The 23,410-nt window shown below is 34.5% G+C and overlaps 1 protein-coding gene across 1 annotated transcript in view; it reads left to right on the plus strand.

Annotated features, from left to right (window-relative positions):
- Window positions 1–23,410, plus strand: part of Ets65A (DNA-binding protein D-ETS-3) — a 158,399-nt gene that overhangs the window by 120,444 nt on the left and 14,545 nt on the right. The window contains exons 7-8 of the mRNA XM_076407008.1: window positions 6,673–6,720; window positions 19,764–19,953. Coding sequence (XP_076263123.1) covers window positions 6,673–6,720; window positions 19,764–19,953 — 238 coding nt within the window. The remainder of the gene's footprint in view (window positions 1–6,672; window positions 6,721–19,763; window positions 19,954–23,410) is intronic.

Raw genomic sequence — 23,410 nt, forward strand, 5'->3', positions numbered from 1 at the left:
TCCGGACACTGCCCGAGAAAAATCGACCATTAAGGATTGGCATGCTAGGTTTAGACGTGGTAAAATAAGCACCGAAGACGATGAACGCAATGGACGCCCAAATTATCGACGAAAACATTTAAAAAATCCACAAAATGATTTTGAATGACCGTAAATTGAAATTGAATCAAATAGCTGCCATTCTAAAGATATCAACTGAATGCGTACATCATATCATTCACGAATATTTGGGTATGAGAAAACTCTGTGCAAAGCGGATGCCGCGCGAGCTCACTTTTGACCAAAAACAACGACGAGTTAATGATTCGGAGCAGTGTTTGAAGATGATCAAGCATCTTTGCGTCGATATGTGACAATGAATGAAATATGGCTCCATCATTTCACTCCAAAGTCCAATCGACAATCATCTGAGTGGACTGCATACGATGAACCCGCTCCAAAGCATGGGAACAGTCGGCGGGCAAGGTTATGGCGTCTGTATTTTGGGATGCGCATGGAATAATTTTCATTGAATACCTTGAAAAAGGCAGGACCGCCAACAGCGACTATTTCATAGCGTTATTGGGTCATTTGAAGGACGTAATTGCTGAAGACGGCCGCATTTGAAGAAAAAGAAAGTGCTGCTTCTCCAAAACAATGCACCGTGTCACAAGTCAGTGAAAACGGTTGCAAAAATCAATGAATTGGGCTTCAAATTGCTTCCTCATCATCCGTATTTTCCAGATCTGGCCACTAGCGACTATTTGCTGTCCTCAGATCTCAAAATAATGCTCGATGGGAAGAAATTTTGGTCGAATGAAGAGGTTGATCGCCGAAACTGATCCCTATTTTGAAGCAAAGGACAAATCGTACCACAAAAGTGGTATCGAAAAGTTTGAAAGTCGCTGTAATCAGTGTATCACCCTTGAAGGGAATTGTGTTGGATAAAAAAAATAATAAAAAAAAGCCAAAAACTATGTTTTACTATGGTTACCAAGAGACGAATATAACCAAAACGGTGGTAAGTTCCTTTCCTTAGTCAAAAACAGTCAAGACAAAATATTGTTTCAGTCTTATAAATAACTGGAAGGAAAATCTGAGAAAAAGTAATCAATATTATTTAATAATTGTTCAGTTATTTCATATTGTAACATATAAATATTTCTTTGATCCTAAACACTTACCACTGGGATCGTTAGAAGATTTTATTAAAGTAGTAAGGGAATTTTAATTTACTTACAAACTATATAAACTGAAATTTTAGAAACTACAGACACTTTCACCGCTGGACATTCAACTTAGTTTATAAAAAAAATGTTCATTTCATTTCCATACGTAATACGTAATATTGCGTCATTACTTAATACTCAACATGAAATTTTTTATACATTTATAAAATATTGAAACTTTATATTTAATTTTTAAATTTTTAATTTACAAGGACAAAGTGACAATGTAGCAAGCTTGGCAATCTAACCTATTCTCTCTATATAACATAGGACTATCTGCAAATTCCAAAAATCCATTTCTGAAATATATTGTCTCTTTATTACCAACTAGGGTTCATCTGGAATGGATCTACCGCTTAACATGAGCTCCGAAACTCGGCATTAAGAACACCGACAGGCAGTGGCTGGCATTCATTAAATGATATTTCTTTTTATATATTTTAGAGTCCCCTTTTTACCGACAAGAGTTTATCTAGGCTGAACCTACTGTTTAACGTGAACTTCGAACCACGGTCCTCGGCATTAAGCATACCGACTGTCCAATGTCCAGCTTAGAGACTATGCCAGAAGACATTCGCTCTTACCCAGCCTGGTTACTAGCATGACTTGAATTATTTTCCTTGTTGGATTTTTTCCTTCCTTAAGGACAATCACAAATGTTGAACAATCACAAACATAAATTTTCGACTGGAATGTCCGAACAGGATTTGAAACGGCGACTATCGAAGCAAGAACCGTCCTGTCGACTTTACCACTACGCCAAACAAGTCGACCATTATAGTTCTTGTGTATTAAAATATTTCTATTACAGTCTAAAGAAAACCTATTAGTTTTTGTCAACCAAACGGATAATTTTTCCTAAATGTCTTAGTGCGCAAAAATACATAAATGTACTACCAGAACACTAAAAACAATAATTAATTCACTATAATAAATATCATCACACAACAAAATACAAATCTTTGAAACACTGTATATTACATTAAAAAAATTAAAATTAAATATTAATTAATGCTCTATTACTGTTAAACCTTGCTTACTCTTCTATGGATATAAAAGATAATATTTCTAGTAAATTTAAAACACTTACATGTGTCAAACTAAACAATTTAATTGGCAGTTTAAAGCAGTACTGGTTTTGCAAGCTGATTACAACGTGAACATACTGAATACTATAATCAGTGTTTTCTTTTATGGAGGATAACTTGATAGGAAGGGGGTTGCTTCTCCCCGATACCGATAAATCCTGTTCTCGTTCGTATGACATGGCTGATAAAGTGAAAATGATCCGCAAGAGTGAGTTCGGTGAGTCGGAGGCGCCACCGCGTGACACCGTCTCCGTCAACCCCACACATAGGGGGAACGAAAATGCGAAAAGATGCGTTTCAAATTTCGCAATAACCATGAACGAGATAAGAATATGTTTGCCGACGGTCGATATTCTGTTAAAAACGATGGATAAGTTTTCTATATTTGCCTCTGTTATGTCTGTAAGAATTTTAAAACAACATATTTATATATAAAAGCGGATACGTTAAGTAGTAAGGTTATATGTCTTCAACAATATTACTAAAAATTCGATATCATTTCATTACTTCACTGAATTATCGCATGTTTACTAAATGGTTTTCTATTTTACATGCTCTCCCATATACTCAATATTTATTCTAAACTTAAATAATATATTGTATCGATTTTTAATGTTCGATAAAAAATGTCACTATTAGATTCACCTGTAGATAATACAAAAATCAAAAAACTAATAACCGTGTAATTTTGCACATATTAAAAAAATTAATACTGACTATTTTTAATTCCTTTAATAGAATTTATAATAAATATTAAGGATTTGTCATGTCATATACTACATTTCACACTTTTTTTCATCATGCTGCAGTCACAAAAAGACAGCTCATTTCAGTCTTCCTAAGAATCACTTTTCATATCATATAGTATCACTTTATAACGTCAAATCGCTCAGTGTATGAATATTTATCGATTTTTGGTTAATTTTTGTCGTCGATAGTATTCATCATTACTTGCCGCTGAGCAAAGAAAGTAAAATATTTTATAACTAGTGTTTTAGTGAGTCAAAAAATATATTGTTAAGATTTCAGTAAATTGTCACTTAATAAAAAGCAAAACGTAATAATTGGTGAACTTTGGCATGAATGTATGAATATTTGAATGTATGAATATATGAATGTGTTACTGGTAGTTACAGAAGTGTCCAATGTAATAAAGTATAAATTAGGCCCTCCGCTCTAAATTCCACTAGATTAAATCAGAAATCCTGTAAGTCCACTGATTATAAAGACATAATTCTAAAATACATAATTTCCGATATAACATAATCTAATGATGTGATATATATGCAAGTAATATGAAATATCTATCTATTAGCTTTATTATAAATACTATAAAATGTATATGCTTGATTTTTCATTTTATGATGCACTAATAGTAAATAAAAAGAAACATATTAAAATTATGATTCACATATGTAACAATGGCGAAATTATTTTTCCCGTAAAATACATACAAACTTGTACATAAGTTTATATTAGAGTAGGATTGAATCAGCATTATCATTGATATTCAACAAATCTGCACTTATTTTCAGTATTTTAGACCATAGTCCTTACTTACTTACTAACTAAACTAGACACTTCGCATACTTACTGTTGAAAACAATAGCCAACAAAAACAACCAAGAGTTATAACATAATTAAGTGGACACAGACGTGCGATATAAAATTCAATTAGATTAAATCAGTGCAAGTATATTAGAAAACAGCGCTGAGAAGTGTTGTGATTGATTGATTCCACTCCCGTGTAAATGCCGAAGTGTAGCAAATCTTGGGCGACATTGAATTAGGACGCAGACTCAAGACAAACAAACCATGTGATCTTGTATAGTGTAGTATACAGAACGTGTTTAATTATAACATATTCTTCCAAATTGTTTAATACTTATGACGATACACCAGATCAGATTGATCTTGAGATACTACCAAAACGGTAAAAAACTAAAGATGGACAATTTCAATCAATGTAAAAAGTAAATTTAAATTCATTGAAACAAAGACACTTTGTTTAACCATTGACATTTGATATTCCATTCAAAAGATATTTTTAAAATATAAAAGTATTGAAAAGGGCTACTAACTTAGTAACTAAGTAAGAGTGAATGAGTCTTCTTAAATAAATACCTACTATTGTAAATGTGTGTACTACTGTAAAGTTGTAAGTTAGTGGATAACGACTAGTGATAATATCTTCTATATATTAATTAGCTTAGGGCTTAGCGAAAATGTTGCTTCCCTTCTTAACGAAAACGAATACACCTGGAGGCGTGAAATTTGGCCCGGTTAAAGTTTATATCGAGGAAGAATGTTCTAGCTTAATATGTTTGTGCAATATGTCCCAAAAATAAATAAATTCTAATAAAACGAAATACGCTTAAAATATGGCTTTAAATGAAGCAACCAAGAACTAATCAGATCAATTCGAATATTTTAGGTTGTATTATAATAAATTGCCTCGAAGCCGGCTTAATTGGCGCAGTGGTTAAGGCGACAGGATGGTCCTCCTACTGTTGCGATGGTCGCGGGTTCGATTCCTGCTGGAGCATAGATGTACTTTATATTTGTGATACAATCATTGTACTTAAAAGCAACAGTGGAAAATCCGACAAGGAATAACCATACCAGTCACGTCGGTAACCAGGCTGTGTAAGACCGGACGTTTAATGCCGAAGACCGTGGTTCGGAGCCCACGTTAAACTGTAGGTCCAGTCCAGATAATCACCTAGTTGGTAAAAAGGAAACTTTAAAATATTTTTAAAAATATGCGTCGACTCTTAGACGGTAGACATTCGTCATTTTCAACGTCGTTCAATTACGGACGCGTAATTTTTAAAATCAAATTCTGGCAGCGTTGTACGGCAAGATGCTGTCAGGCTAATTCTTGTTATATAAATACATTTATGATCCTATATTGAAAGTACTCTGAAAACTAGTTTTGGTAATATATCATTTTAAAATGATTCTCCTTACTAGCATTAGGAACTATCGACTGAAAACAATCGAAATAGTCGATAGTCAAAAAACCAGCGACTGAAAATAGTAATTACTCTTTTCAGTCAAATGCAAGGTTCGATTGTTTTTTTTTCAATTCTCGATGTCAGACGAAGATGTACGAACCCTATCCAGTATAAATTGTGAGAGAGGAAAGGACAGAGATAATTGCTTGGAGCAGTTAATTTTATATGTGCTTTTTTAAAAAATTTTCAATAAAATAGTAGTGACTTATATTATTTAATATCATCAATACTTACCTCTCTAACGGAAAGGCAAAAGGGAGCCTCCATTATCTCGTTCCTTTTCGAAATATTTTATTAAAGCCGCAACCAATTTGTGACCGTGACTATCTATTGTTTTCAGCCTTTTTAAACAAAATGATATCATATATTACGGAGTGATTTAAAATTATCAAAATAATCAAAGCGTAAAAATAAGGTTTGTCGGTTTTTTATGTAGTAAAAATAACTAAAATTTTGAATAATTTTGCATCCGGCCGCCGTCCGTTTGTCAGAAGTATGCAAAATTATTTAATGTAATAGTGTTAAGAGGTTTTAACTATTACCTATAAATTATTCTGGCTGTATAATTAACTGTAGTTTTCATTTTTGTTCTATTATTTAATTTATATTAAAATTTTCTTGTATACCAAAGCCAAACAAAACTAAAACTCAGAATTGATTACAATGTTTGACGACACAAATATCTATGATGCATTACTAAAACTATTTTTAATAGACTATAATTACTGAATACTAAATATCTTGAAAAATATCATTCCAAAATAATATACAATATATTGTTATTTACAAGCAAACTACCAAAAAAACTATAAAAATTACATATAAATCTATGTAAGCATAAATTGGGTACATTTTTGTCAAGGTCGCGGCTAGGACGACACAGCCAGAACGTCAAAAATCAGTCGAATGAAACTAGTAGAACCACAAATAGTAACTAAAAGTACACGACTGAATCAGTCGATAGTAAATAGTAACAAAATCACTGAATAGCGATTGAAAACAGTCGACTGAAACAATCGATAGTAAAAAGTAGTCAACTACTAAACGGTCGATAGTCGATTTCAGTCGATAGTTCCCAGCACTACTATTTACTCTATTATGGGAAAAACATAACCAACTTAATAATCCGTGGTCGAATTTCAATCACAGGGCAATCACTAATATAAGTAAATTAAAAAAAGTATTTGTTTTATACAGATTTCTAGCTGTTGGAACGTACTTTAAAATATATCACAATAATAAAAAGAGTAAATATGAAAAATTTACAAAAGCCGATCATAATGTGCAACTGTCAAAAACGCGACCCGGCAATTTGAACTAATAATCCCTGGAAATAATTTCTATTTTTTCCCGTTCCAGATCCTTATCAAATGTTCGGACCGACCAGCAGCCGTTTAGCGAGTTCGGGTAAGTACCCCTAATCGAAATTAAATTACGACCTCTTGACTGTTGCCCGAAATTGGTCGTGCCGTAACGGGGTAGGTGAGCCGTTCGAGCGCGACTTGATTTTACCCTGAAGCAATTAAGGCGCGACGAGTGGAAGCTGGCGGGCGGAGCGGGGAGCGGGTTTTCCCTATATTAAACTGTTGAAAATCCGAAGCGGAAACGCGGGAACGGTCCGACCGGTACCCGCGATTCTCAAAACGCCAACTCGATATTAAAACCGAATTATTCTAATTACTTTACTCCAAAATCAAAAATGGCTATCAAATTATAGTCTCGCATATAATACGTTTACTAGTTTACTGTCATATAAATCATCCTATTATTTCATAGAATAAGTCTATTGATTACCCATTATCGTCATATGCTTAAAAATGCTATAAAGATCATTTAGCTATTCGTAAAAGTTACAGACAAATCAATCACTCTGTACTAGACCACCGTTACACAAAGACTACAATAAACAAGTCACACATTCACAAATACAAGTCCACCAAAGCTTGATTCCCGCACACCGGTATATAGTATATCCAAAATAGCAGTGAACTCACGTCACCTCAATTTATGACGACCAGACGGTGCAATGTTGTCGCATTTAACAGGTCAATTGAAAAGTCTCCGGCCTACCATAGTAAAACACATGTTTTTTGGCAAAATTAGTTTTTTTTATTCAACATAATTCCCTTCAAGGGTGATACACTGATTATAGCGGCCCTCCAACTTTTCAATAACATTATTGTAGTACGATTTGTCCTTTGCTTCAAAATAGGTCTCAGTTTTGGCGATCATCTCTTCATTCGACGAAAATTTCATCCAAGAAGCATTCCTTTGAGATCTGAGAATAGGAAATAGCCACTGGGGGCCAGATCCGAAGAATATGGTGGATGAGGAAGCAATTCGAAGCCCAATTCATGGATTTTTGCCATCGTGTTCACCGATTTGTGATACGGTGCATTGTCTTGGTCAAGCAGCACTTTCTTTTTCTTCAAATGCGGCAGTTTTTCAGCAATGTCGTCCTTCAAACGGTCCAATAACGCTATGTAATAGTTGCTGTTAATGGTCCTTCCTTTTTCAAAGTAGTCAATGAAAATTACTCCATGCGTATCCCAAAATACAGACGCCATAACCTTGTCAGCCGGCCGTTGCGTTTTCCCACGCTTTGAAGCGGGTTCATCGTGTGCAGTCCACTCGGATGACTGTCGATTGGTCTTCGGGGTCAAATTATGGAGCCATGTTTCATCCATAGTCACATATCGATGCAAAAACTCGGGTTTTTTACACTTGATCATCTTCAAACACTGCTCCGAATCATCAACTCGTCTTTTTGTTCAAAAGTCAAGTCAAGTTTTTGGTCAAAAGTGAGCTCGCGCGACACCTACTTTGCACAGAGCTTTCTCATACCCAAATATTCGTGAGTGATATGATATACACGTTCAGTTGATATCTTTAGGGTGTCTGCTATCTCATTCAACTTCAATTTACATTATAAACATATTCATTATAACATATTCAAAATCATTTTGTTGATTTTTTAAAATTATCGTCGGTAACAACCTCCTTTGGGTGTCTACTGCGTTCACAGTCTTCGCTGCTCATTTCACCACGTCTAAACATAGCATACCAATCCTTGATGGTTAATTTTTCTGGGGCATTGTCCGGAATCTCGACAATCTTTTTCTGTTTTTGCTTCAACTGTGTTTTTATCCTTCAAAAAGCAATATTTTTGCACAACAAAAGTTGCTTCACTCAAAATACTATACTTTACAAACTAATGATCCGACAGCTGCCAAATTTTAACACGCATCTTTTGAGGGTTAGGGCTTACTAAAAAACATATGGATTTAATGTGTCAGGCCGGGGACTTTTCAATTAACCTATTAAATTGACATTTTACGAATTTGAATTTATTGTAGCTTCAATATGAACACTCTAATAAATGAAATAATGAAACAAAAATGTTATAAAATATAATTTATTTTCACATTACAGTACATCTAATGCATATATTATCGACGGACTTAAACTACAATTAATGAAACAGTCACAGTAGTTTGTAGGTTAGAGTTATTTTATTCTATTTACATTGAACTTTTTTCTAAACCATCTATGATATCCTCTGGAGTACATTTTAAGTGGAGTGGGTACATTTTAACGAAATGCTCATATATAATCTGAACAAATACATACATATCCATGTAAAAAATATTTTCGAATTTACAATACGATTTTAAACAGTTATCTTATATAAATTATATACTCACATTTAGTTATTTACACTCTCATCACCCTGTCTTGGTATTGTCAGGACAGAATCATAATTCCACATCCAAGAAGTTTCATTCGCTCACTGTCGCAATCTGGGGCACTATTTATATCAATAATTAAGCTGTTAATTTCCAATCTAACACTAGTTCACAGTTCCATCATCTGTCAATTTCTACTTCTGTGTGTCTAATGGAGTTTATTCAAACCGAAATGAAAATTTGAAATACTTCACTCTTTAACATGATATCTCCAAAACTTAATTTATGTTTTGTAAATCAATCTTTAATTACAGCCTTTGACGACATTGTCGGGAACTTTTTGTTTCTAACAGGAAGAACAATATATCTACAATAAATTATTAAAAAATATTATAATTAACAAAACCCAATTACTTTTATTTTACGTATATTTGTTTCATTAGCGTGGCGTAATGTTCTATATTGAAATATCTCTGTCTGTGGTCAAATGATGACTTAAATCCCTCAAAGAGCTGCATATCCCTAAGTTTTCTAATATATTTGCCACACTAACAGTTATCTCTAAAATAATTGTATTAAATTATTTTTATATTAAAACTCACCGTTTTTGTACATTTCATAAATTTAATTTTGAATAGAGCTAACATCAAGGTATGTAAATACTTTCTTTTCGGTTAATCCAAAATTGGTGTATTTCCTCAAGTTGGGTGATCTTACTTATAGTGGCTATACTAATATTCTGTACAGCTATAACACAACAAAAATATTTTAAATAAAAAATCCAACAGTTTAATATATAATAGTATCAATACTTACCTCTCTAACGCATTTAACTGGTAAGAATGGGCCCCCAATACCTCGTTTCTGTTTAAAGTTAGTTCGTTTCTGTTAAGCTGTTTCTGACTGACTATTTATTTGGCTTTGGCATTTTCAGCCAGAGTAATCACAAATATAAAGCAGCGATTCGAAATTTATCAAAACAACCAAAGCTCAAAACAGTGTTTGTCGGTTAATAACATCTTATCACTAATATTTTGAAGAATTTTGCAAACATTGAGTGGTGACAGCGGAGTGGTGTTTACAGATTGATTCCATTTCGAATGAATCCAATTGAATTTGAATATGAATCCATTTCGTTCCATGTTCGAACTTATCAGGCAGCGTTGTATCTCTTTTTTTAACTGGAACTTAACTGGAATAAAATGAATTTACAAACTGCAATAGGCAACAGTATATCTTGTTGTAGCCAGTGTAACTGTATGAATTCCATCGATATCCTGGCTAATTTTAGCAGCTGACATTATATCATAATGTTAATAATGGTTTGCTTCCGTTTCCATTATTTATTCATCATCATAAATCAATAGCCGACGCTCGAGGAGAGTGTCTACTTCTTAACCAATACGGTGCCATTGATGCCGCAAAACTTCAAACATTCTTCACTCTTTTATTCTGGTATCAGTCACAATGTCAGGCACCTGTTTTTCAGATGGTTTTCAATAATCATGCCCTATCTGAACCATGTCTTTTTCGGAGGTGCCCATTTCGTCTTCCACCCAAAAGGTTGATTTCACCACAAGTCTGTAGGGGACTCGTTCATTATCAGGTATTTCAGGTGACAGTCATGTCCAAACAATTGCAATATGCGTGTCTGAATTTGTTTGACAAATATGTAGAATTTCTTTTGAGCATTGCATTTAAAGGATCTTAAATTTCGCAACCATACAGAAGCATTGGCTAGATAAGCGTTCGAAAGATAGTGATTCAAACCTTGATTGTAATACTATTTCTCTTCCATACAAATCCCCCAGTATGTGACTGAAAAACCCACAATATCTTTATTTTACATTAAATCATAAATAATATACGTACGGATAAGCATACTCAATCATAATTCATGTCTCAACTTATCGATTCAATATCAATTCAATCAAAATAGGACATTTGAAGTTCAGTCTACCACGGTGTGCCACATCTAATGTAACATGTAATTAAGTGTAAAAAAATGTATATACAAAAAGTTATTATTTATTTTATTACTAGTTATTGCCAGTTCTGTTGTTGCTTTTACTCTTTTACAGCACATGAATAATTTTCATTTGAAAGATATAATATATAAGTAGCCACTTAGTTTTTATTTACAATTATTAGTTTTACATAGATTTTATCAAAAAAATCGTATTATGGAGGTTTAAAATTACAATGTTAATAAACGGATAATCTTTCACAAAGCAAACGTCATGCGTTAAAAGCAATTAACTGGTAAACTAATTAATAAACAATTTAATGGTTTTTACTAAAAAGTATTGATAACTTTAAAATAGCAGCTATTATAATTCATTACATTAATTAATCAAGAAGACTGTTAAGCATTTTCTAATCATTCAACTTCGCAAAACAACCAGCAAAGACAAGAAAAAAATAATTAATCAACTGATAAATCGAAAAAAAAGAGAAAAAATAAAGGAATTCTCACTACAAGAACCAAATAAAGTAATCGGGGACGGCGCCTCCTTCGATCGACACAGCCCTCCGGCTCGCCCCTCTCGACCTGCCAAAACAAAAAAAGCAATTACCACTCATTTAAATGTCATTAGGTCGGTCAACAAAATCACGGGGTCGGAGGCAGGCGGCGGTGGCGCAATCGGGGCGTGGTTGCCAGATTTATGTTGGAAACAAAACAGAAAAAAGCGGCGGCGGCGGCTAATGATACCGTTTGGCTTTTGTTTCACGGTCGGGCGCCCCCACGATCAGGTAAGGCGACACGTGGCTCGGCCTTTAGTCATCCCGCTGGGAAAGTCGGTCTCGGGCCTTGATTTGTATCGTGGAAAAGGGTTGGGAAACGACCGCCGATAAATAACGGTTCATGTCTATAATGATCGCACGTAACAAACATTACAGGCGACCAAATATTTGCTGTTAATATCGGCCCACTAGATGCACTATTTTTTAGATTCCATCATATGCATTAAAATTAATCCATAAATAAAATGTATATCAAGGATTTTTTAGAGATAAACCTGAAATGGTGAAGGCGTCTGTCTGTTGTTGGAAGATTTTTCTTTAGAAACGGAAGAACTGCTCTCGATAAGACGACCTTAGATCTTTTTTGCTTCTAAAGTACTCCAGATCAACAGGTCTTATATGGTTCCATCGAATTGTGTCGTAAATCTCAAATAATATATACATTTTCGTCAGTACTAATGGGTTTTTGGAATAATATAAACACCCTATCACTGATGATAAATATCAGATAATATTTAAATATAACGATACTGACAGTTAATATACTAGCAACTAAAAGTACGGGTAATTAATTATGCTGGCAGATCATAGTAGTAACAAATAATAGTATCGATATATAAATGTACCGACAAGTACTGTAATGGATGGTATTGATAATCTCAATAAAAGACAGTAATAATTGTAATCAATACCAGGTTTGTTAACAACAATCTTAGTCCATAGTAGTCAATAACATTGACTTGACGGACAATCATTACACAACCAATCAACACAATCAAGTATAACATGTACACACGGTCAGAAATTTACAGTATGTAGATAAGTAAATAAATCAGCAATTTTGTTGGAAATCCGAATATGACGAACGTGCAATGCGTACAAGAGAAAGAGCCAGAGACACACCTACTAAATACGCTGTCGCTAAGAGCCAGCAGAAGACACCTGTGGTGGCGTTTATGTATGCTTCAGATTGTCAATAACCATAATTACAATGTCAATGTCAACCATAATTACAACATATAATCAAAAAGCAACAAAAATTAGTAGGCCTCGCTATTGTTAAGCTATAAACTCATATAAATAAATAATCAATACTTCTGGTATTGTGTAGTCACTTCTCTAACTCCAGCTATGATGAATGTGCAATGCCTACAAGAGAAAAAGCCAAAGGCCACACACTAGATACGCTGCCATTAAGAGCCGGCAGGAACCACCTTTAGTGGAGTTTATGTACGCTTTATTGTCAATTAACCATAATTACAACATATAACCAACAAACAACAAAAATTAGTAGGTCTCGCTAGGATTAACCTAAAAACTCAAATAAATATATAAATGAGCTATGCTCTTACTATTATGCACTCACTTCTCAGCTTCAGCTATGATCAATGTGCAATGCCTTTAAAAAAGCCAAAGGCCACAGTCTAGATACGTTTTTTTTTGGCCTGGAACCGGGTAGGGGAATCCTGTTACGGATACCTGGTCGGGAAGACCCGCAGGAAAAACCGAGTTAGACTGGTTATGTGGAGACTGCCTCTGGGCTACCCACTAAACCTCACCCTATCAGCTGATCCAATGACCCTAACTGATACTTCTTACTGTTAGTAAGGACGGTGCCCGTAACCGGTAACACCGTTAAGAGGCACAAGGGCCAGGCAAGAGTTAATCGCTCGGCGGAGAAGGTCGAGACAATTTGGAGTTAGAGCACGACGGGGAAGTGTCGGCTGTGATAGAATAAGGCCACGAAGAGCCAAATGAGTTATTTGCCTAAAATATCGGCCACGCTAAGCATAAGCTGCCACGAAGAGCCAATAGAAACCAATTTCGGTGGCGTTTATGTATTCCTCATGTTGTCCATAAATAATAACTATACATCAGTAACTTTGGCCAATTTGGCATTAGTCTCTAGTTTATAAAAGTGATAATTTATTTTTACAATCGCAACCATGAAACTATTATCTTATATTTACTATAATTTAAGAATTATGGAAAAAATACGAAGATACGAGGACATAATAAAATAGAGTAGCATAGTATAGAAAACGATAAATGGATAAATGAATAAATAAGTAGAGGACAATATATAGAGAATAATAAATAGGGAGTGATGGAAATGGAATGGAAAATAATCAATAGAATGTAAGAAATAAGAAATAATAAATATAAAATAATAAATGGAATAAAAAAGAAAAAACTAGAACACGTGAACAACCCCTCCATTTTATGAATCTCAAGTTGGGCTGAACAAAACACGGTAGCATTAACAAAATAAGAAAAAGGTAGCGACTATGAACGTCGTGTCTTAACAAATGAATTTTTATGAAGTTATAATGCCCCTTGTACTTGTTCAGATATCACATGTACATCAATGTTATGTTGCTAACTATTCACAAAGGCGACAAATTCTACTATTAAAAAGAAGCGACAAACCCACCTAGAGTCTTTACATCATCGTTCAAACTCTTTTTAAAAACCGCAATCGACCCAAAATTAAACGCGTTTGAAATTTTATTCAAACTACCAGATGAAATTCTAAGTACCATAGATATTCGGAAAGATTTATGACTTGTACTTGAATTATTTTCTTTGTACATGGAATTGTCTGTGTTTTAAGAAAAATATGTTAATATCGAGAAAATATAAACAAATAAAACTCGCTTTTACAACAGTTATTATGGAGTCAAAGATGGGATATCCGATTTTTTATTAAAAAAAAACGTCAGAAGGAAATTATCTATACATCCAATAATTCATAGCCCATTTAAAACGAAATGACACATCACAAACAAAAATTACATAATTTCTCATTATAATAACTTAATTAGAATGAGTCTCTCTCGAAAAAAAAAAAGAAAAAATATCGTTATTATCATAATTCCAATGACGTAGTGACACGGGGTTCGGTTCCGTGTTCGGACACCATTCGTCAGGCGCGGGTAATAACGGTCGTGTCGGTAATGTCGGTTCCCATTTATCGGGGACACCTGACTTCGGAATAAATGCGGCGTCGATTTTCGCTAATTTAGTCGAACAAAACAAAATAGCGGGGCGCGAGAGTCGATTTTTTCGGCGATAGAGGGGGCCGCCGGATTCGGGACGTCGGGGCCGCCATTAGAAATTCAAATTCGGCGTCGTTTCGCTTGTAAATGCGCCGCCGGCGGAAGGAAACCGACGCATGTTACGTTCCGGCGCCGGTGATTTAGACACGCCCGTTTTGCATATCCTCGCCTATTATTAATAACCCGATGGTAAATAGAAGCCGACTGCTCGCGATGTAAATGGAAATACGCTTCCAATCGCAACGCTCGATCTTTCTGGGCGAATCGCATTTCCATATCTTACACATAACACAATCATTGCCTAATAAATCACTTTTATTTACCTATTTCGTACGAGCGATCCTCTGTTTCCTAACATCTATTGGTTGCTTGCACGTCTGGCGACCGCTACAACCCTTTAGGTCACCACAAATACATCTGCTAGGGATTCTAAATTTGGCAACGTTATCGGCACCATGAGGTTTTGGGTATAAAAAGTACGTCTCTTTCTCGTCAACATCATAAACTCCATCCTGATGTTAAAACATTTCCCAAAAAATTGGAAACAGGCGCACGTCGCAGTTATCCCCAAGAAAAAAGCCCAGTCGAACTCATCCCATCAGCATGATTAGCTCCTTCTTCGCAGCCACTATTCACCAGGCTGGCCGAAAAGATCGTAAGACTGAATCTATCTTTCTAAATGTATCCAAAGCTTTCTATTAAGTGTGGTACGATGGTCTAATATTCAAAGACAAAATACTATGTTTATCGAATGGCCTAATTTCCCTAACTCACTCATACTTGGAAGATTGATCCTTTCAATTAAAGATCTACGGTGAAGTCTCCTCTCGGAAGCATATCTCTTGAGGAGTCCCGCAAAGTCCTCAGAGTATTCAAACACAGCGTTTTATGCAGCTTTCTTTACCACCGGTTACAGTTCCGACGCCATCCGTGACAGACTTCAAGCCCAACTTAACCAGGCGATTGCGATTGATATAAGTTTTGGAAACTGCAGATTAACTCGAGGTAAAACTATTCAGGCTATTCTCTTCCATCGTCGGAAGGAGTTCCGTGCAATCACCCCCAAACCGAAAAAGTTCTTATCCTGTGACTCCAGAAACAATCATACCTCGGTCTCCAATTCGCCCGCAGGTTCCAATAGTCAGCCCAAATCCAATAGTCTATTTGCAAAGGCAATGGCTCATATACCTATAGCATTCTAGCATCCTATACGGAAAGACCAACTTCCAATCTGTCTTTTTGGAAACAGGTGTGGTACTTACACTACTCCAAGTGTTGCGATTAAATAAAAATTATTCAATACCTCATTGTTTGTGACGAACACGAACACACATCTCGAATCAGGCATCCCGTTCGTGGAAAGCTTCACGCACATGCCCAGTATAAGGTTCTCCCTTGACACGTTGCAACACCACACAATGCTACCCATTCATCAATCCACATAGTTAACCAAATATGGCAATCCCAGTTGTAATTCAGGGTCTATGTCTCTCTATGGCATCAACAAAAGACCATTTGGTTCTAGCTGGTCAACTAGGAGGTGTCAAAAAGCGTCTCTCTCTCTTTCCTCTTTATTGTTGAATTTCCTTAACATTTCCGTATAACCTCGACCCTGTCCATCTTCCCGTCATCCCGTTAATTTTTTTTAATTTAATCTCCTAGAACGTCAACTATCTGTCCGTGATTCTAGATACTATTCCAACTTATTTTAAAGTCTATCCTAGCTTATCCTAAAAACTATTCTAGCTTATTTCAGAGATTATTAAATCTTACTCTATGTGTCTATTAATCAGTTCGTATAGCAGTTTGCGTTTGAGCCTACGCACTTCACTGTCATCGCGCACATTTAGTCGTAGCACCAATAGTCTTTCAGAGTACTTCGTACTAACACTCCGAATCACACTCGTTATGGATTCTATGGGGATATCGCGTTGAATCAGTTTGTTGGACACGTAATATGGGAAATCGACGATGACTCGCAACACTTTATTCTGGAACCTCTGGAGGATATCTATGTTAGATTTACTAGTAGTACCCCACAGTTCAATACCATAGGTCCAAATGGGCTTAAGTGTTGACTTATACAGCAAAACCTTATTACTTAATGATAATTTAGATTTACGCTCTATCAGCCAATACACTTGGTTTAGTTTAAGCCCAAGCTGTTTGCGTTTTGTAACTATATGTTTTTTTCCTTGACAAACGTCGATTGAAATGCATTCCCAGATATTTAACGTTGTCTGCTTGCGGAAGTTCATGATAGGACAACAAGTTTTTAAACAATCAGTGTTTCCTATTCCCATGCTAATTCATTACACAAATACAATAGTGACTATTCGCGACAGGATTCGTATATTGGGCAGGGAGATATATTGGTGAAAATGCGAACAAATTGTTTATTTCGATAGCTTTGACATTTCTCTGCATCTAACTGTTATTATCAAGGTCGCTCCAAAAACAACTTATTTATGCTTTAATAATATGCAAGTACAGTGCAACCTCGACGTCACGAAACTGAAGGGAATTAGAAGATATTCGTTTTATTATATTATTCGCCACAATGAGGTTTGTTATATAGAAGTAAGGTTGGACTAAGATTCGTTTTAACAAGATAAGAAAACACAAGAGTCTAATTCAGGAGAATCATGGTTGATTTGCAACGTTGCCAATTGTGGAAAATTATACAAATTATAATATATATATAATATATTTAAAGAATATAATATAAATAGAATAAATTATCTTGAATTCACAAATTAGCCTAACATTTCTATTGTGACTAATGTTTAAGATGTTTGGTACATTTCACATCTCCTATAGTATAAAAAACTATAGATGACGGTATCATCAAAGGTAATAAACACTTCGAATTTACTCTCTTGAAGGTTGAATTCTTCTTTAACTCTGTGCCAGGCCTTCGCAAATTCGGCAAGTGGCAAGTCTTCAGAACTTTAAATCCGCTCTTCTTGAAGCAGTTAGCAATTATCCACATTATAACACGTCAATTTTAGTTGGCGTTTAGTGTTCAATATCAGCAAGACACTGTCCTTCTTTTCTATAGTGCATTTTGAAGCTTTGACCTAGTGACTTGGTCTAGTGGTTAAAATTTCGAAGTGGTGTTTCCAGAATATCTCCATGTGCTGCATAATTATAGATAAATATTTTCATCTTCATCTCTTAATTAATGCTATTAAGTCAATTGTTCAAGGTATTACATGCTATACAGTTTGTTCCTAGCAACACTGTTGAACGAACATACTATTTTTCCCGCCATGACACTTATCGGCTTCCCAAATAATATTGTGTCTGTTAAAAAATTGTAAAAAAACTCCTGTTTCATCAACTTCAAAGATATCTACAGAAACATATCCACATGTCTACTTTACAGGTGTGTCTTTCCACACATCAAACACTTCTTTTACTTTTGCGCTTTTACCATATATTTCTCAAAAAAATAATATTGTTTCTTATTTTAATTATGAAGCCCAATTCACAATGCATGTCCTAAATCCACTTTTAAATGTTGAAATTTTTCCTGAATAATAGGGTCTCCGATTTCCATACCTTTGTCACGGAACTATTGTAGCAATTTCATCGTATTCCTCTATGTCCACGTATTCACCAATTCAATATCATTTGTCCAATTTCAAACTTTTATTGTTTGCACGAAACCCACTTTCCTCGGAAAATTTTCTTTAAATCTCAGAATTGTGACCAACGTTTCTTTGCGATGTTGCATTTTATAACAAAAGCATAGTCCCATTACCTAGCATCAAACAACAATGACTTTCTTACGAGAATGTAACATATCTGAACCTATCGAAATATGAATTATTGTAGAATTAAGTTAGAATCAGTGATAGCATACGTTATGTAAAGATTATAAATTATAAAGGTTATAAATTCATTAAATCGAGGTCAATAATTTTTTCTCTCCACATTATAAAGAGGTTTATGATAAATGTTGATGTTATATTCGTAACGTTTAGGTATATTTTGCATTAACTATTACAGTCAGTCCTGGGGATTTCACAACCATATATTGTCAAACTTGTGAAACAACTCGTACTTTAACTAAACCAAATACATTGGATTTCCGGGCTAAAATCGAAGATGTACTTAGAAAACAAGATATTTCTGTATAAATCAATATTTAGATCCCTTCCTATATATCCCTAGCAAATCTAATGTAGCCATCATTTAATGGATCGAAAACAGTGTTACGTTCTATAAGCGATGCTCCATACTACTTTTCTAATGAAGTAATATCCTTCCAGAATCTATAACGAACATAGTCAAAGTGTTACTGTAAAGTCATTCGAAAAGGTGTCACCGCACCCCGATGGACTTGACAATCAGCTAAATGTGTGTGATAACAATGAAGTACGTAGACTAAAATGTTTACTAGCATCCGTCCTGATTAATTGATATTTATAAACTTTAAACAAATATTTAGATCATATATCCTACCCAGGGAATTACTTGTTAAAATGAATAAGAAATACGTATTGCTGATTGGCCAAATTGTTGAACCACTAAGAGAAAATTACCTTTCTTGTTTAATTTGGAAAAATCCAGAGATCTGGCGAAGTCCTTAGACAGTTTTAGAAACTAATGCTGATACTGTTCCATCAAATCCCAATTCTCGATTTTGGTGTCATCGATTGAAAAGTGATAATTTTAATCTTAATGACGAGAGACTAAAAAAGTTCAAAGAAAATGCAGACAAAGACCAAATTTCAGTTGAAAAGACACGGTCATGTCATTTACGTTTGATATTGATCGATATCAATAAATACAAAACTATAATCTTGCATGTAATACATACAAAAACACCAAAATACAATCCAGACCGAATAGTTCACATGGTCGTCGTTATTATATTTCTATATATCTAAATCCTTCCAACAAAAGACGTAATATAATTTCACAATTATAAAAGTTGTTATTTCTTTTGTAGGATCCGGTCAAATTCAACTATGGCAATTCCTTCTCGAATTACTGAGCGATTCGTCGAATGCCGCCTGCATCACATGGGAGGGAACCAACGGAGAATTCAAGCTGACCGACCCCGACGAAGTGGCAAGGAGATGGGGAGAACGAAAATCCAAACCAAACATGAACTACGACAAACTCAGTAGGGCATTAAGGTGAGGCATTCGATTTATACTGAATTAGTCATCGTTTACTTCGCACAAAATAAATTTATATTCCGTATATTCGTCTGTATTTCACATAGAATTATAAGAATATTTTAAAATAAATTATATTACATTAACTTTGAAAATTATTTTGGAAGATTAAAGCCCAAAAATATATTCTTCACATCTTCATCTTCCGATAGAATTTGAACTTTTTGTTGCGCAAAATTAAAGGCTTAAAAAAAGGCGAACAGCTAGAAGAGTATGCCACAGAACCAGAAATGCTGCAGACAAAACTACTTTTAATAGAATTAGTAATCAGACGAATTAAAAGATCAAAGAATATAAACAGAATTGCTTTCAAAAGTATGTATGTGAATTAAGCCCACAAGCAGACAAATATTATTCAAGTACCGCTAATTAAAAATGATCGAAATGAATGGGTTCGACGCGACAATGAAAAAGCTAAATTGTTCGCACAATACTTAGCTAACATATTTCAACCTAATGATATAGAATCCACCATGGATACATCTCCTGTTTATCAACCCGATGTAGATCTAAATCTAATTTCTCCACAGGAAGTTGCCACTGATATTGATAACCTCAATCCTAAAAAGGCACCTGGTATAGATGACATTTCACCTGGATTATTGAAAGAACTGCCACGAAAAGCAGTCACCATGTTGACATATATATTTAATGACTGTTTAAGGCTGAAGCATGTCCCGGAATGCTTTAAGATGGCACAAATAAGTATGTTCAAAAAACTGACAAACCTGCAGAACAAGTCGAATCTTACAGGCCTATTTCATTGCTACCTGCAATATCAAAGCTATTTGAGAAAATAATATTTAAACGTGTTAAAAAATTTGTAATAATACCAGATTTCCAGTTTGGTTTTCGAAATCACCATTCAACAATCGATGAAGTGCACAGAGTAACTGCGGCTATTGAAAGAGCGTTTGAGGAAAAGAAATACGGCCCTGCAATATTCCTGGATTTCTCACAAGCTTTTGATCGGGTTTGGCATTTAATTAATCTGTAAGATGAGGAAATTGTTACCGCGTAACTATTGTCAATTGCTGGAGTCATATTTATTCGGAAAAAATTTAGAATATCGCTCGAAATGGCGTTCTCGGCATTTAAAAATATCTCGGCTGGAGTTCCACAAGGTAGCATCTTAGGACCTCTCCTCTATCTGCTCTATACTGCTGACATTCCAACAACAAAAGAAACACTTCTTGGAACCTTTGCTGACGACACAATTATTATGGCAAAAGATATATCTCTGTCTAGGGCAATAGAAAAAGTGCAAGTGGCAGTCAACAAAATCTACAAATGGACGAAAGACTGGAAAATTCAACTTAATAGCTCCAAATCTATCCACGTTAATTTTGCATTGAGGCGAAATAATAAAAACTCAATTATATCACTCAATGGATGCCCGATTCCTCAAGCAGAATCAGCTAAATACCTTGGAATCCATCTTGACGGTAGATTAAATTGGAAGCATCACGTTAAACAAAAAGCAAAACACATTAGACATTGGACCTATGGGGTGCAAATATAGGGTTGCACTAAAAATTCAAATCAACTAGTCATACAACGCTGTCAAAACAAGGTTCTTAGATTGATTACCTATACCTATCACTATATAACCAACGAAGAACTGCACGATGACCTGGAAATCAAATGGATTTGCGAAGTTATCCAAGATTTCATCGAAACACGAAAGACGATTAGTAAATCATACTAACGTGGAAGCAATACAACTGCTGGACAGGAACGCGCAGGATGTCAGGATATTGAAACAAACAAAACCATAGGAACTTATATACATTTAGTGTATACATTTAGTGTAAACTATAGCTATAAGTTAATAATTAATAAATAATTATAATTTATAATTGAGGAATACATACTGATGTATTTTCTTGCACTCGTCTTGCTTGTTAATTAATCTAAGTTCATAGGGAAAGTAGTAATAAATTAATTGCAAATTAAGATTGTACTAAGCGTATCTAATAAAGATGTTAAAAAGCTTTATTGAACATAGTTAAAATGGTCCATTTCATCGCCACCAATCCAGATCCGGCGGTTGTTTGCTTTCCAACCAATTCGCTGCTACTGGTGTTGCTCGACTTCACTCTACACCCTTCACCTAGTCTGGCAACAGTTGGCGGTCAGCCGTAACTGTTTTGATCTCAGTCAATGTTCCTCTCCTATCTTTCAGAAGACTCTCTATGATTTTGATCTATGATTTTTTCAGAGCTGCTAACTGTATATTCTTTCATTTTTCACTCGAAATTCGATTCTATACAATCATGAAAATAAACATGTTGAATTTGCATAAAAGCATCGCATTTGAACTACCTCAATCTTACAGCTCTCAGACGTTAATAATACCAAAGTCTTGCAGTCATGCAGAAGGATTGTCAAGATAAGCATTCGAAAAAAGCAGATTTAAGCCTTGATTGTAATACTTACATGCCTCCACACGCACCACCTAAGTGAAGCAAGCTTTTAAGGGGGCATGAAAATGAAAGCTAATGTATATAGTCGAAAGTAGAACGAAGAATTAGTAAAAAAGACAAACGCACTTTTCACATCTAATACGTTCCTCCATTAGCTAGCATAGTGCAAAGATCATATGTACAAACTATAAATGAAAAAAAATATTTTTTTCAACATATACTCAAAACTACAATATTTGAATTTACTGAATATAATAATTACATGTTAAATTTTGATTTCGAAACCTCCTTTTCTTTTTATATATTCTTCATGAATACTTAATTGGCAGCTATCCATGCTATACGTAACCATGCAAAATACTTGCATTTTAGCCCTTTGTAATACTGAAAAAAATTAATTTCATCCGCCAGAACAAGCAACACCTAATTATTATGTTTCTTATTACATTACCTGATATAATATGATTGAATTTTTTTGTTAAATTTGGTTTGGTACATTTTTGCCAATAATTAAAAATGTCCATAGAATATCTTCGTACACAAACGAATTAAAATAGTTTCCTGGTTACGTTAAATAATGTTTAGGTAATTTAACACAATATCGGAATCATATATAATATATATATATATATATATATATATATATATATATAAATTCTTGCAATTTTACCACATGTACACTTAGTTCTTAGTCTTTTGGTGTTGTTCTGTCTGATTCCTACCAGAAGTTGGAGTCAAAGGTTAGTCTGTTTCTTTTCAAACTACTCAATTTACTTCCCTTGAAAAATATTATATTATATTAGTACTTACTTCTAATTATTTTTGGAGATTCTAGCGTAGATTGAGCAACTTTTATCTAATATTTAACTTGTAGTTATATTTTTCTTTTCGATAGGTAAATGATCTATCTTATCACATAATAAAAAAAAAGACTCTTGTTATATTGTTAAAATTAAACAAATAATATTTACCTCAAATGTTACAAAAAT

Source organism: Rhynchophorus ferrugineus, unplaced genomic scaffold, assembly GCF_030347505.1.
Source record: "Rhynchophorus ferrugineus isolate W39M unplaced genomic scaffold, kcgeb_rfMv2 rfM6, whole genome shotgun sequence".
Lineage (NCBI taxonomy): Eukaryota > Metazoa > Arthropoda > Insecta > Coleoptera > Curculionidae > Rhynchophorus > Rhynchophorus ferrugineus.